Source organism: Nycticebus coucang, chromosome 13 (genome assembly GCF_027406575.1).
Source record: "Nycticebus coucang isolate mNycCou1 chromosome 13, mNycCou1.pri, whole genome shotgun sequence".
Lineage (NCBI taxonomy): Eukaryota > Metazoa > Chordata > Mammalia > Primates > Lorisidae > Nycticebus > Nycticebus coucang.
The window spans coordinates 48,073,812-48,087,662 of record NC_069792.1 but is presented as its reverse complement, the minus strand read 5'-3'; the positions used below and the strand labels follow the sequence as shown (position 1 = coordinate 48,087,662).

The 13,851-nt window shown below is 42.0% G+C and overlaps 1 protein-coding gene across 1 annotated transcript in view; it reads left to right on the top strand.

The window, feature by feature from the left end:
• Positions 1-332: 332 nt before the first annotated feature.
• The window catches only part of LOC128563373 (uncharacterized abhydrolase domain-containing protein DDB_G0269086-like), a 33,435-nt gene continuing 19,916 nt past the window's right edge, over positions 333-13,851 (top strand). The window contains exons 1-8 of the mRNA XM_053558671.1: positions 333-431; positions 1,116-1,500; positions 2,813-2,944; positions 4,976-5,032; positions 5,510-5,557; positions 6,160-6,192; positions 10,845-11,063; positions 11,352-11,396. Coding sequence (XP_053414646.1) covers positions 333-431; positions 1,116-1,500; positions 2,813-2,944; positions 4,976-5,032; positions 5,510-5,557; positions 6,160-6,192; positions 10,845-11,063; positions 11,352-11,396 — 1,018 coding nt within the window. The remainder of the gene's footprint in view (positions 432-1,115; positions 1,501-2,812; positions 2,945-4,975; positions 5,033-5,509; positions 5,558-6,159; positions 6,193-10,844; positions 11,064-11,351; positions 11,397-13,851) is intronic.

Here is a 13,851-nt window from a genome sequence, read left to right as displayed (position 1 = left end):
CTTCTTTTCACCTGCTCCTATTTTGCACCTAGGAGCAAGCACAGGCACCACTTGCCTCCAGCTTTTTTTTCCCCCTCTAACTTTAACCTAAGGAAGATGCAGCCTAAATAAATAAGTGATTTCCATATAACAGGGTAGGAGGAGTAATGCGGAAACACAGGATTTTAGGAGTAGAAGAGGCTTCCTGGAAGAAACGGTATCTTCTCTTAGTAGAAATCCATTGGGCCACACTTGTGGCTGAGTTTTTTAAATAGAGGGCATAGCGCAGAGGCAAGAGTGGATCTAAAAGTATTTCAGGGTTGTACAGGGAATGTGTAGGAGAAGGCGTGGAGATGACGGGAAGGCGGCCCCTGGGGAGGGTGCTCAGGAAGGCTGTGTATGCCTGTCTGCAGCACGGGAAGTGCTCAGGAGGGAGGCAGGACTGTGCCCAAGTGAGTCGAGATGGGTGACCAAACTCAGTTTGGCCCACGGTGGGCTGGAGGGGAGTAGGAAGACCTGGGGACACTTAGGTGGAAAGACGGGTGGAGGAGGGAAGGATGGAGTCCGGTACCGTGTTCCTCGCGACAGCCCTCTTCTGGGACCTGCTCTTTTCTTTACTGAGACTTTTTCCTTAAGAAATCACATATATGGTCTGTGGCTCTAGATATTATGTATATGCTAGCGACTTCTGGATATATGGCTGCAGCCCCGATCACTCATCTGAACTCCAGGATTATCCAGCTATGAGACATTTCCATTTGGATGTCTTACGAGCGTCTCACACTTAAAATATGCTTCGCGCAGAACTCGTGATTCTTTCCTACCTCACAGCTCCTCCTCTCCCCACACCGCTGAAAGATTCCTAGTCTTGTCTGCTATGTTTTAGTTAATGGCTTCCCTTCCCACTGAGTTGCATAAGCTAAAAGCTCAGGAGTTTCCCTTGTTTTCTCCACTTCTCCCCTCCTGTATCTAATCCATCAGGAAGTCCTGTGGGCATCGCCACCAGGGCATACCCTGCCCTCTGGGCCTGGCTGTCGCACCTGCCTGGCTCTCCCTGTTTGCACCCTTGCTCCTCTGTGACCGGCCAGCTGTGCATCGGGTTGTAGCCTGTTTCTCCTGTCTCCTGCTGTCTCTAGCCACTGGCCTTGTCCCTTTTCCTTGAAGTGGCCCAGCCTACCCCTGCCTGTGGCAGCCCTGCCCCTGGGGTATCTTTTGCCGAGCACGTGTTTCCCTCCCGCACCCGATCTTCACATCTCCTCAGGACGGCTCCCTGCCCCAGGACAGTACATCCCAGGAAGGAATTCGGTCCGGTATCTGCCACGGCTCTAGCAAAATATACCAGTTCCTCGTGTATCAAAGTGGGATGGTGTGACTGGCAGCTGCAGAGCACTTGGCAATGTCTAGTTAACCTCGGGAAGTTCTCTTCATACCAGGCTGTCCAAAGTGGCTTGGAAGGCTTGGCTGGTTTCCCTACTGAAAATAGGGACATTTCCATTGATCGGAGAGCTAAATCCTGCTTAGGTGAAAATTTACAAATTGCAATGGCTAGAATGAAAACAGAACAAGGAAAGAAGGAGATAATGATAAGAAAAAGAGTAGAGATAATGAGAAGAAAAAGAGTAGTAACATTTGCAGCAGGAATTAGAGTTGGTGATTGGTTTGCTGAGTAGCAGAAAATCTGAAATGAGGAAAACAACACAGCAAGCTGTCAGGAGAAGACAGAAACAAATTGTTACTATTGACATTAATGGGTCTGTCTGTCTCCTTAACACCTGAGCGTATGGCCAGCCACACTAAAGGCTCAGGGACACCGAAGTCTTCTGCTGTTTGGGGGTGGAGTTAGGAATTCAGCAGCAGTGGAAATAGCATTGTTGTTACCACTGTAATGATAAAACACCTAAGTTCTTATTATGGGCCACTTATTTTTAATCTTCATAATGGTGTTATGAATAGACACTTGTTTTTCCTATTTTATGAAAGAGAAGTCTTAAGCAGAGAGTAGTGAAGTATTTTGCCCATAGTCACACAGCTGGTGTGCACAAGCATAAGAAGAGCTCAAATTCAGAACTGAGTGTTCCGTGCCCCACACTCCTGATGGCTGTGTGGTTTGCACAGCACTTCCAGCTCATTCAAGCTCTTTAGTCAGTGTTGTATGTAGGAGCCACACTCAATTATCGGGGTAATTGTTACGTGCAATCACAATCTAAACCGTATCATAGTGGAATAATGTGGCATGTCCGACATGTACAGAAAAGAACTAGACCAGCTTAGTGTGTCACAGAAGCCAGTCTCATAATTCAAATCCTGAAAATAGTGTTCAGATGCACTGTGTCACAAGTGTATCTGTCACCTAGTATGTGATGTATACAGGCGGCAGCTGCTCTGTGCTAAAGAACATTTGCCTAGTCCTTCAAAGTTGTTACGTGGAACGTTACATGAATTCTTAATAAATGGTCATTGTGTGACCTTTTCTCTGACCCAGTGTTTATTGATGAGCCAAAGGTAATAATTATGAATTTTTCTGTTCATATGTCAGATACTTACTGAGTCCTTCCTATGGCTAGGCAGGCCATGTATTGGGCGCACACAGAGAACCAAATGTATGAGCCCCTGCCCTTGGTGAGTTCACGTTCCACTGAGAGGAGACCCCTGCCCCTTAAGCAGATTAGCACTTGGCCACAGTGAGAGAAAAAGGCTTGCGTGGACAGCAGCATCCGCAGTGGCCCAGAGGATGAGCAGAGAGTGCCCAGCAGCCCTTCTCAGGGGATTGTGTGTCTGAGGTCGTCTGTGGCCAGTGGCCTCACTGTAGACTGGTGTCGCTTTGTTGTCACAGTTGAAGGAGAAGACTTGCAGCAAGAAGACAGTGCCCCGGTGGGAGAACCACACCTGGAGGATGACCGCTTCCTCATGGCCCCTGACGTACACGATAAATCTGAGACCCTGGAACCTGAAACATTTCATGAAGGTGGACACATTTTCTTCGTTTGTTTGTTTCAAAATGAAAAAAAAAAAAAGTTGATTTATAATTATGTAAGTTTATCTTAATCCTCTTTAAAACTACTATTCATGTAATTTTTTAAAAAGTCAAAGCTTTACAGCTTCCTTTAAAGTGTTTCCCCCCAAAAGTAAATAGACATCCTGATTTTGATTCAAAGCACTTTTAAGTAGTAAGGGAAATTCAAAATATGTAAATTTCTAAGGAAAAGTAAGTTTAATAAACTGTACTCTGTTCCCTTTTCTGGGTTGGTATTTGTTATGTGAAATCCAAACTGATGATATATTTGGTAATCTAACACAGGTTCTTGTTTTGATCTGAACTCTGTAACTACTGTGGGTAGAACACCATTCTTAGTTTCTATACCAAGCACCAGCAAACTATTTCTGTAAATGGTTAGATAGCAATGTTTTAGGCTTTCTGGGCCAGACAAGCCTCTGTTACAACTCCTCCATTCTGCTACCAGCACAGAAACCACCAGGGCCAAGGCCTAAACAGGTCAATATGGCTTTTTTAAAGCATAAAAGTAATGAAAAAGTAAATTTTGTCTGTTTCTCACTGCATTTAATATAGAAAGAATTTACTTTAGAAGCAGGCAGTTCCTAATTTATTAGATGGTGTATTTCCAAAAGCTTCTTCTATCTGTGCTTTTTTGAAAGGCGTGGATATGAGCTCTCTAGAAAACAGGAATACAGGTCTAGAAAATAGACCATTGTAGTGAAGTGTGGACCGGAGAGCAGCACTTTTCCTGGCCCAGCCTTTGTCACTGTGCTCCTCCGTATGAATCATCCTCTGTCTTCAGCCCAGGGTGTGGTGTTTGTCATCCTGTGGGATTATTGAGGGGAGCGGGTATGAGACTGTGTGAGACATTTCAGAGTGCAGTTCTAGTGAAAGAGGAAATGTGAAGTAGACGGTTAATATTTCTGTGTTTCATTTTAACAGTTATTCATTTTAAAATAAAGTTAATCATAAGCACAGATTCAGAATACACATACACAAAATCTGTACACCATTTATAAAAGTAGTGATGTCAGTCTAATTTTGCTTTTTTCAGAAACTGAGGACAGTTTTCATGTGGAAGAGCCAAGCGAGCTCGAATTTAACACTGTCCTTCTTAACTACAATGACATCATCATGCGGTTATATATGGAATATTATCTAATTTATTAATAACAATACATTTTAAATCCGTCAACATATCCCATGATATATAAATAATAATTTTGTTAGATATCATATGGCATGTATCTTGCGAATATAGGTTTTGTGTTTTGAAGCCTATCGCTTGAGGATAAATTCCCAGTACAGGAATTAGGAATAACCTTAAGTTACAAGGTTTGGTGGCCCTCGGTTTCAAAGTCAATGCAATATCAAAACTGGGTTGTGCCATGTGTGATGCAGCTGGAAGGTATGGCCACACTATGGATGGACACATCATCTGTCAGTAACCTGGTGGTGTTGGCTAGTTGTTCTTCCAGTGTTGGAACAGGTCATTCTTCCCATGCTTGAGGAGCACAAGGGACTGTTATCTGGTATTTAGAACCCATGTGGTTTTAGTGCTATGTCTGTGTAGAACCTGAGAGAAACGCGTGGAGTATGCCGGGCAGGCCAGGTGAGGTCACTCTGCAGCGGTGTTTGTGGGGTGGGCAGGGAGGTTCAGATTCACCTGTTCTGCTCTCTTTCTGTCTCTCTGCCTCTCTCGTTTTTATTTGCTGACTTCAGTTGAATCTACGTAAACTAAATGAGAGTATAGCTTTACTATCTTGTGGTTAGGCTGAGAACCCATTAATGATGAGGACCGCCTTATTCAGCTTTGTATCCGGCATTCAGCAAAGTTAATACTTATTTATTTGTTCCATGAATGAACATGTTCGAACATCCTTAGGATTTGATTTCACATTTCTGTCATTACTGGAAATTGTGTTTTTCTGGTTTTTATTATCACATGTAATCTTTATTTGGGACACATTGGTAATTTCCTAATTATTTCCTAACTTACAGATTCACAGGACTACCATCAGGATTTGGAAGAGAAGACATATGAACAGGAAGCTCCGGGTTTGTGAATATAAAAATATTGATATGTGTTTCAGTTTAAGACAGTGGTCAAGGTCATGAAACACAGGGTTAACGATTCACTCTGATAAAAACACAGATTGCTTTATGCTTAAAATCATTTTTGATTGCCGAGATGTTTATAGAATTTCTGAATATAGATTATATCATGTGGGGAACGGAGGGGAAATCACTGTTGGGGCTTTTGTCCTTGTAGATAATTTGGGAAGTGAAGAGGTAGGCTGACACAGCGGAGTTAGGCTGAGTGAATGTCCTCATTCTGCACTCTGTCTTTTCTTACGTTTGTGACTTAGCAAATTAGGGAAAATTATTCAGCTTAAATTTCGTTAAATGATAATGACAGTACATGCCGTACAAGGTTGCAATGATGAGAATTAACTTGCGAATCTTTTATAGTGGCATCTGGTAACGTGTTTGTTTTTTTTCATTTTTGGCAAAGGTGTGTTTTTGTCATTTTAGATTCCAGTGAACCATTAGTAGCTGATGGAAGATTGCAGCACGACGAAGGTATTAAATGAATGTTTTCATCAGATTTTTTTTTTTTTTTTTGCAGTTTTTGGCCAGGGCTAGATTTGATCCTGCCACCTCCAGCATATGGGGCCAGCGCCCTACTCCTTGAGCCATAGGGGCTGCCCATGTTTTCATCAGATTTTAAATGTCACTTAAAATGTTACCTTGCTGTGCTGTGTTTACATGGGGATTTTTCTTTTAAAGGGGTCAAAGAAGTAATTTTAAAACCTAACGCATGACACTTTGTCTTGTAACCACATTAGACTATTGAAAGAACATGAGGCCTTCATATTTCATCTTGTCTACTAACACCTCCATAACAAAACATGATGTTAAATCCTAATTCTACTTTTGTGTGTTTTAATCTGGGCCAATTTGGGGAATTTTTTTTTTTAAGAATAATTCGCCTGCCCTTTTCTCGAGTTGCTTTTGAGAGGAGGCATTCATTACTGACCGTGCAGACATTATTGTTTAGAGGAATAGAATTCTGTGTTTGAGAGGACTTCATTGTCATCATTGTTTTCCAGCTAAGCAGTTACACAGAATGACTCATTTAATACTTGTTTTTTTTCCTCTCTCTCTTTTTTTTTTTTTTGCAGATGGTGTAACATACCAAGACTATGATGAAAAAGGTTTGAAAATGCTTCTTAACCTTAAGCCACCTACTTGTTTCAAAATATGCCATAGTTTGACTGTTTTACAAAGAGAATTTTGTTTTAAGCTATAACTATGTCTTAAAATTTCCAAGTGAATGGTAGTTTTCAAAGAATTCCCTGGGGGAGATTGTTTGCCTATTCCAGCAGTTCTACTGGTGACTAAATAATTTCTTAAATTCCTTACAAATCATTCAGGAAAGCTGATCTCATTGTTTCCTAGTTCTCTCTCTCTCTCTTCTCTCTCTCTCTCTCTCTCTCTCTTGCTCTCGCTCTTGCTCTTGCTCTCTCTCTCATGATTTAAATATGTATGAACTACTACTTTAGTCAATTCTACAAATTAATCCCACTCTCAGAGATGACTAGTTTGTCAGCATGAGGAAAGTTAAGAAAAACTAGGTTCCAGGCTTAAAAACAGCATGAAAAAAAAAAACACCAGTTTCAGCAAATGTCTGGTGCGGGCACTTGGGGTTCAGATTCAGGCCACGGAACTCCTCCATCTCCAAGCGAGGTACTGTTGTATTGAACTCCATGAAGTAGATTATATTTTATCTCCCTCCCAAATGAGACAAATAAGATTCACAAAACATAAATAATTTGCCCAAGATTGTATGATTAAAAAATTGTGTAGCCAGGCTCTAAGGCTCAAGTTTGTCATCTAAACAACACGGGTGGCTGAGGTGGGAGGTCACTTGAGAGCAGGAGCTCGGGAACAGCCTGTGTAACATAACATGAACTCATCTCTAAAAAGAAGAACAAAGCTAGCTGTACATGGTGGTGTGCACCTGTAGTCAGGAGGCTGAGGCAGGAGGATCACTTGAGCCTAGGAGTTGGAGGCTGCAGGGAGCTAGGATTGTGCCACTGCACTCCATTCAGCCTGGGTGACAGAGTGGTACCTCGTCTCTTGAAAAAAAAAAAAAAAAAAAGAAAGGTACAAAGGAAAGAATGGGTATAGACAACAATGTATCCTTTTAATTTCATTATCTTTAAGTATGATTTTGAAGAAAGAGAAGTCAATTGGTAAAACAGGAAAAATGCAGAAATCTGTTGTGACTACGTGGAACATGGGAGGCTCCCCACATTCTAGATGGACTTGAGTATGAGCAACATAGGATTCCTTCTATGAAGAAGTTCTTCTAGCTGGTGATTCAAATTGAAGAAAATTAGAAATGACTATGGGAGGGCCAGGCATGGTGGCTTACACCTGTAATCCTAGTACTCTGGAAAGCTGAGGCAGGTGGATTGGTTGAGCTCAGGAGTTTGAGATCAGAGTAACATCTGTCTCTAAAAGTAGCCAGATGTTGTGGTGGGCACCTGTAATCCTAGCTACTTGGAAGGCTGAGGCAAGAGAATCATTGGAGCCTAAGAGTTAGAGGTTGCTGTGAGCTATGATATCATGGCACTCTACCCAGAGTGAGACTCTGGCTCAAAAAAAAAAGGAAGGAAAGAAATTACTATGTATAGACCTGATATGTTAATTTAAGATTTGAGACCCTACCAAGGTCATTATCTGTAGGGACTGCTTCTAATGAGACATAAGTGATACCATTAGAAGAATCCCGTATTGTATCTTTAGGTGCTGTAATTTTTTTTTATAATAAGTTAAAGAACTTGGCCCTGAGATTGTATTTAGATTTCCCCCCCTGAATCTTGAATTTGAAGGATAAAATAAAGATAGATTTGAGACACTTTTTTTCTGCCAATTATTATAGTGTCTTTTAAAAACTTACTAGAAAGAACATGTTTGGGATGCAATTTGCCTTCTAGATCTCAGAGATTTAAAATCAAACTTGTGAGAAAGAATATAAAATTAGATGCTATGCTAAAAAGATGTTGTAAAAATGAATATATTTCATTCATGTTAGAAGTATCATAATAAATGCAATTTAAAATGTTTAAAAAAAGGGTAATTAATAAGACCTAAGGGATCATTAATGTTTGGTAAAATACTTTGGATTACCTTGCTGTAGAACATAAACTTTTTCAAATAAAATAGACTTCATTGAACAGAGGATTATTCAGTGCATGCTAAAAAGATAGTAGAAATTCAGAACCAGAAAAAGATTAGAAATTTGGAATCAGACTATGGAAACCAACTAGCTATCATATAAGAGTTAAAAAAATTATATTTCAATAGGAGAACAGAATATATTCTATACTGAACTCCCCAACTCCAGAGCATATGGTTTGATGTGCCATAGCCAGAACCAGCTTTTTACATCAAAGATAGAAAAAGCATCAAGCCCACATTGGACAAACCTGGAAGCCACAGTGGATGGAGCCTTGCTGTCTGACTGATCTGTTGATTCACATTCTCTGTACTTAGTAGTGTTGTATGTCCAAAACACAGAACACTAGGGCAGGTCCAGTGAAGAACAGACATGGTCTGTGTTCGGATATGGATCTAACATTTTAGCAGAGGGTTAAAATTGAACAAGTAATTTCTATGTAGTCTGTAATTACAGTTTGACAGTGCTGGGGAGAACAAATAGAATGTGTAACAGAAGCACGTAACAGCCCTTTCCCAGTGTGTGGATGAGGCCAGACCTTGGTGAGAGCAGTTGGCAGGCAGTGGGGATGCTGGACATTCACCAGGAGGTTTTGGAGATGAACTGGCAGAGAAAACGGACAGGGCTGAGGGCGTCCAGGTCCAGAGAATGCTTGTTAAGTAGGTCAAGGATGTTCATCTTCACCATGGGGCACTGTGCGGGACCCCCCCCACATCCCCGAAGTCACATTTGTATTTTGAAAAAACTGATGGGTCTGACATATAGCAGATAGATTGGAGAGAGACAAGAGTCATTATGGGGAGACCAGTTAGGATACTGCACTCATCCAAATCTGATTGTTCCCTGAGTCACATCTCTGCCTTTCGAGGAGCCAAAGGAGATGAGTCACAGCAAGAGATGTCCAGTGGTCCCGAACTGCTCAGAGCCATGTGACACTAGCAGCAAACCTGTGTATGGGATCAGCATTGTGGTGGCCTCATGTGTGACCACAGCAGAGCTGAGTCAGTGGATAGGCAGGATAGAAAGGAGAGTGATTTAGAGTAGGGTGGTGACAGTGACAGTAGAGGGAGGTGCACAAAGCTGAGAAATACATAGAAGGGAAAGTTGGGAGGGCCAATGTGTGGGTATAGGTGGGAGAGAGAGCAAGGTGCTGAGAGCTGCGTCTGCTGTCCTGGCTGTGATGCTGATGGCTGCAGGTGCCCTTCCTCAGGGCAGGGTGGAAGCAGGGACAGGGCAGCAGGCCATGAGGCCGGCCCATGCATGTTGACAGGGAGATTTCTTTGATGCATCCAGGAGGAGAGATCACATAAGCCAATCTCTGAAGCCTGGCTTTCAGAAGGGAAGTCTAGTTTCTGGTTCTGTGTGTGGGAATTCTACTTGTATATATGGTCACTGCGGACAACTCTGACATCTCTTAGGGAGAGTGGATAGTGGGGACCAGGAGACGTTCGATGGCTGGGCTTTGAAGAAAGCCAGCATTCAGTGCCTGCTAAGATAATAAAGAAGTGATAAAGATGGAGAAGGAGAGGGCAGTCACACCAAAGTTGAGGTGTAATGGCATTTGGAGAGGAAGACGTGTTGCTAAGAGTCTGATTTGGCAGGTGCCCATCTGATCAGATGAGGCGCTTGGTTGGTGGTCCCCGGGGTCTGGGCCTGAAGGCAGGTGGGAGTGTGTCGAGGAGGGAGGTACAGAGAGCAGTGATCATCACGTGCAGAACCAGACCGTGAAATGGAGGAAAGGAGAGGATGGGAGGAGGAAGCTCAAAGAAGGGTTGCTTTGTCTTTTAAAGTTGGTAGAGGCTTGAGCATATTTAAATACTGGCACTGCTCTCAGGGGGACAGAGTGAGCACACACTCGCTGCTCCCTTGTCTCCCAAATGCCTCCAAAAGGACAAAACAATGTTAAAAATTGTCCCCTCTTGTACCCCAGTATCAGGAATAATGTCTGGAAGATAGTCGGTGTAGTAGGTGCTCACAAACTTTTCTTTACTAAACGAATAAAAACTTTTTACTAAATGAAAAAAAAAAAAAAACCTCATTATTAAAAACTAAACATATGTAACTATGCTGGGAAAGTAAGAAAGGTTTGCTCACCAGAAAATTGGAGGCCTTTTGGGAAGATCAGGTTGACTGAGCAAGCTGCAGCCCACTGGGCACAGGAGAGAACAGCATGGGGAGGAGGTTGCTTTGAGCCGAGCCGGGGAGAAGCACGGAGCCTCTTGCCAGGGAATGGACGGAGGGACAGGCAGGGCACCGGGTGGTGCGTTGAGGGTCAGCCCACCGACCCCTCGTTCTTGGGCTGGCAGCAGGGCTGTTTGCCCCCAGGTTAAAGTTCTGAGAAGTGTTCCCTAAACTACATTAGCAGGGGAGAGCTTCAGCTAACTAAAATGCTCTACCACAAACATGAAGAAAATTAAAAAAGGTAGTAAGCGCTGACTTAGAATTTGAAGCCAGTTAAGACCAAACTCTTTCCCACCCTACTCTGCTGTCTTCCTGTGATGAAGCCCTGCGGGTTCAAAGGCAGATTAGATGTTTTGGCTCTTGACACATGTTGTTAAGTACTGTGTTATAATTAAAATTATGTGGTGCTATAAAGGATTATTTTTTCTATTTTTTTAATAGTATATGAACCTTTGGAAAATGAACCTTCAGAAAATGAACCTTTGGAAAACGAACCTTTGGAAAACGAACCTTTGGAAAATGAACCTTTGGAAAACGAACCTTTGGAAAATGAACCTTTAGAAAATGAACCTTTGGGAAATGAACCTTCAGAAAACAATCCTGTGGAAAATGAACTTTCAGAAAATGAACCTTCAGAAAAGGAAAGGATAGAAATCTCAGGTGAGTTTATTCCATAAATGGATGTTCCCTACAAGTTAATACCTTCCTATATTTGTTAAAACTCTTATGCCTTGTGGAACAAAAAATCAATGTAATGAGAATAAAGACACTTTAAAGTCATCAAGAAAGCAGTTGAGTGTTGAAATTCAAGTTGATATCTTAGTATCAATATTCTTGGATAGAAGACCCAGTGTAAAGAGAGCCAAATTTAGATGTCTGAATGGAGAGGAGTTAATTGAGGAATCTAAGTGGAGGTGAGTTAATGTTAAGTGTGTTTGCTTTTTTCAGATACTACTGTATACAGCGTAGAAGATTCAAATGTAATTGCAGAAGGTAAGTTAATTTTATAGAAATAGTTTAACTTTCCACTGAAGTGTGTTCATTTACTCAACGAGTGTTTGCCGAGCATTTTCTGCCTGCTGTCCCTGTAGTGCTCAAGAGCCAAGAGTGTCAGAATGTAGGAGACACAAGACCTGTATTTATAGGGGCAGACATTCCAGGGGCTGAACAGGTGATAGATAAATTCATTCTATGAAAAGTGCAATGCTGGCAATAAAACCAGGATACTCTAACAGACAACTACTGCTGAGGGTGTGGAGGGCTAAATAGGGTTAGGTGAGCACTGGTGAAACGATAATCTAAGGAGAAGGGGTTAGCTGTGGGCAGAGGTGGCTTGAAAGCTGGGTCCTTGATGTTGTTACTCAGCTGGAAAAAATAAAACATCAAAAGCTTGGTATTGGAAGTGAAGGGATACTTTCTAAAAAACAAAAATAGTTGCATACGTTGAATAGCAGTGATTGAATGTAGCTCAGGTTGAGACAGTCCTTCACGGTTTCCGATATATTGTAATTCTTTCATGTATGTTATTTCAGTTGCTCCTCACAGTAGACCCTGAGTAGGGTAGAGATCTTTGTCCTTATTTCACAAATGAAGAACTGAGACTAGAGCAGGGTCAGGTGATGGGCTGGCCCAGTTTCCATGGCTGTAAGTGGCAGAGCATGCGACCCAGGCTCAGGCCTGCAGTTGGCTGCATGGGGGCGCGTGCACTTTAACAGCATTAGGTTGCCACAGATTTTGCTCCTGGAATTGCCTTTTGAACAGCTAATTGTCAGTTTTCAGATTAATGTTGGGCAGAGTGGATAATGGGATGTAACAATGGACTGAAGTGGAGGATGTAGGTATGTGTGGGGGTGACCACAATTGCCCTCCTGCCCTTGGCAGCTGGGGAGACGCTGCCCAGGTGCTGAGGGTCTACTGTGCACGAGCAGCTTCCTGTCCATGTGGTGGGGCTGGATGGAGTGGATATTTTCTCCCACCTCCTGTTACTGGTTTCTCCATGAGGAATACTAATATTTGGAAGAATGTAGCTGAGTCTGTGTATTTATTTAGCAAGAATCAGAAAATAGAAACCCAGAAAAAACTTCAGGAAGTTCACCAGGAAGAACTTTATCCAACCTACCCCACATTGCTTTCATATGAAAGAACTAACGTCACAATATACAAATTGACCCTGCCTTTCTGGGATTAACAATACATTTTTTTTCTTTAGACTTTTTAGGCACTCTGATAGGTAGGAAGAGGTCATGGCAAAGACTGCTAAGGGGATTCCCTTTGGTGGACGAGGGGTGTGGGGCTGCACACCTGCTGTCCAGCCTGCAGCTTCTGTGCTGGACCCCTGCAGCCCCTACATGGACAGTGAGGGGAACTCATCTTCACACACCCACCAGCCCTTTCCCCACATTATCTTGGCTGGTTGCATCAATATCTAATTCCCAAACTAGAACCGTGGAAGTTATTATTGAGTCCTCTTCTGCTCTGTATCTAAAGCTAATCGCAAGCCCTAATAATAGACTCCCTAAACATTTCCTAAATCCATTCTTTTTTCCAAAGCTCTTGTACTATCATCTTCCTAGGTAATGACAGTCGCCTTCTAGCTGGTCTTCTTAACTTCATGTTTGTCCCCTTCAAATCCTTCTTTCACATGCTAATAGGATGAGCTGAAGTACAGAGCTCACTGTTTCAGCCCTGTGTGTAAACCCTTCTGATATTCTCCAGTCAGGTCACTGTTATTTACAGATAATAGAAAACCAGAGTGGCTTAAGCAATAACTAGATGGGCCCAGATCAGTCAGGACCTTGCAGGGCCTACTAAGAACTTTAGATTACATTCTAGATATAGCATAAATTCATGGAATACTTTTTTTTATTGATATTAAATCATAGCTGTATACATTAATGTGATCATGGGGCACCATGCACTGGTTTTATAAACAGTTTGACACGTTTTCATCACACTAGTTAACATAGCCTTCCTGGCATTTTCTTAAGCTATTGTGTTAAGACATTTACATTCTACATTTTCTAAGTTTCACATATACCCTTGTAAGATGCACCGCAGGTGTACACTCATCAATCACCCTCCCTCCGCCCACCTTCTCCCTCCCTTTCCCCCTTACCCCTATTCTTAGGTTATAACTGGGTTAAAGTTTTTATATGAAAGCCATAAATTAGTTTCATAGTAGGGCTGAGTACACTGGATACTTTTTCTTCCATTCTTGAGACACTTTACTAAGAAGAATATATTCCAGCTCCATCCATGTAAATATGAAAGAGGTAAAATCTCCATCTTTCTTTAAGGCTGCATAATATTCCATGGTGTACATATAGCACAATTTATTAATTCATTCATGGATCAATGGGCACTTGGGCTTTTTCCATGACTTAGCAATTATGAATTGGGTTGCAATAAACATTCTGGTATAAATATCTTTGTTATGATGTGATTATTG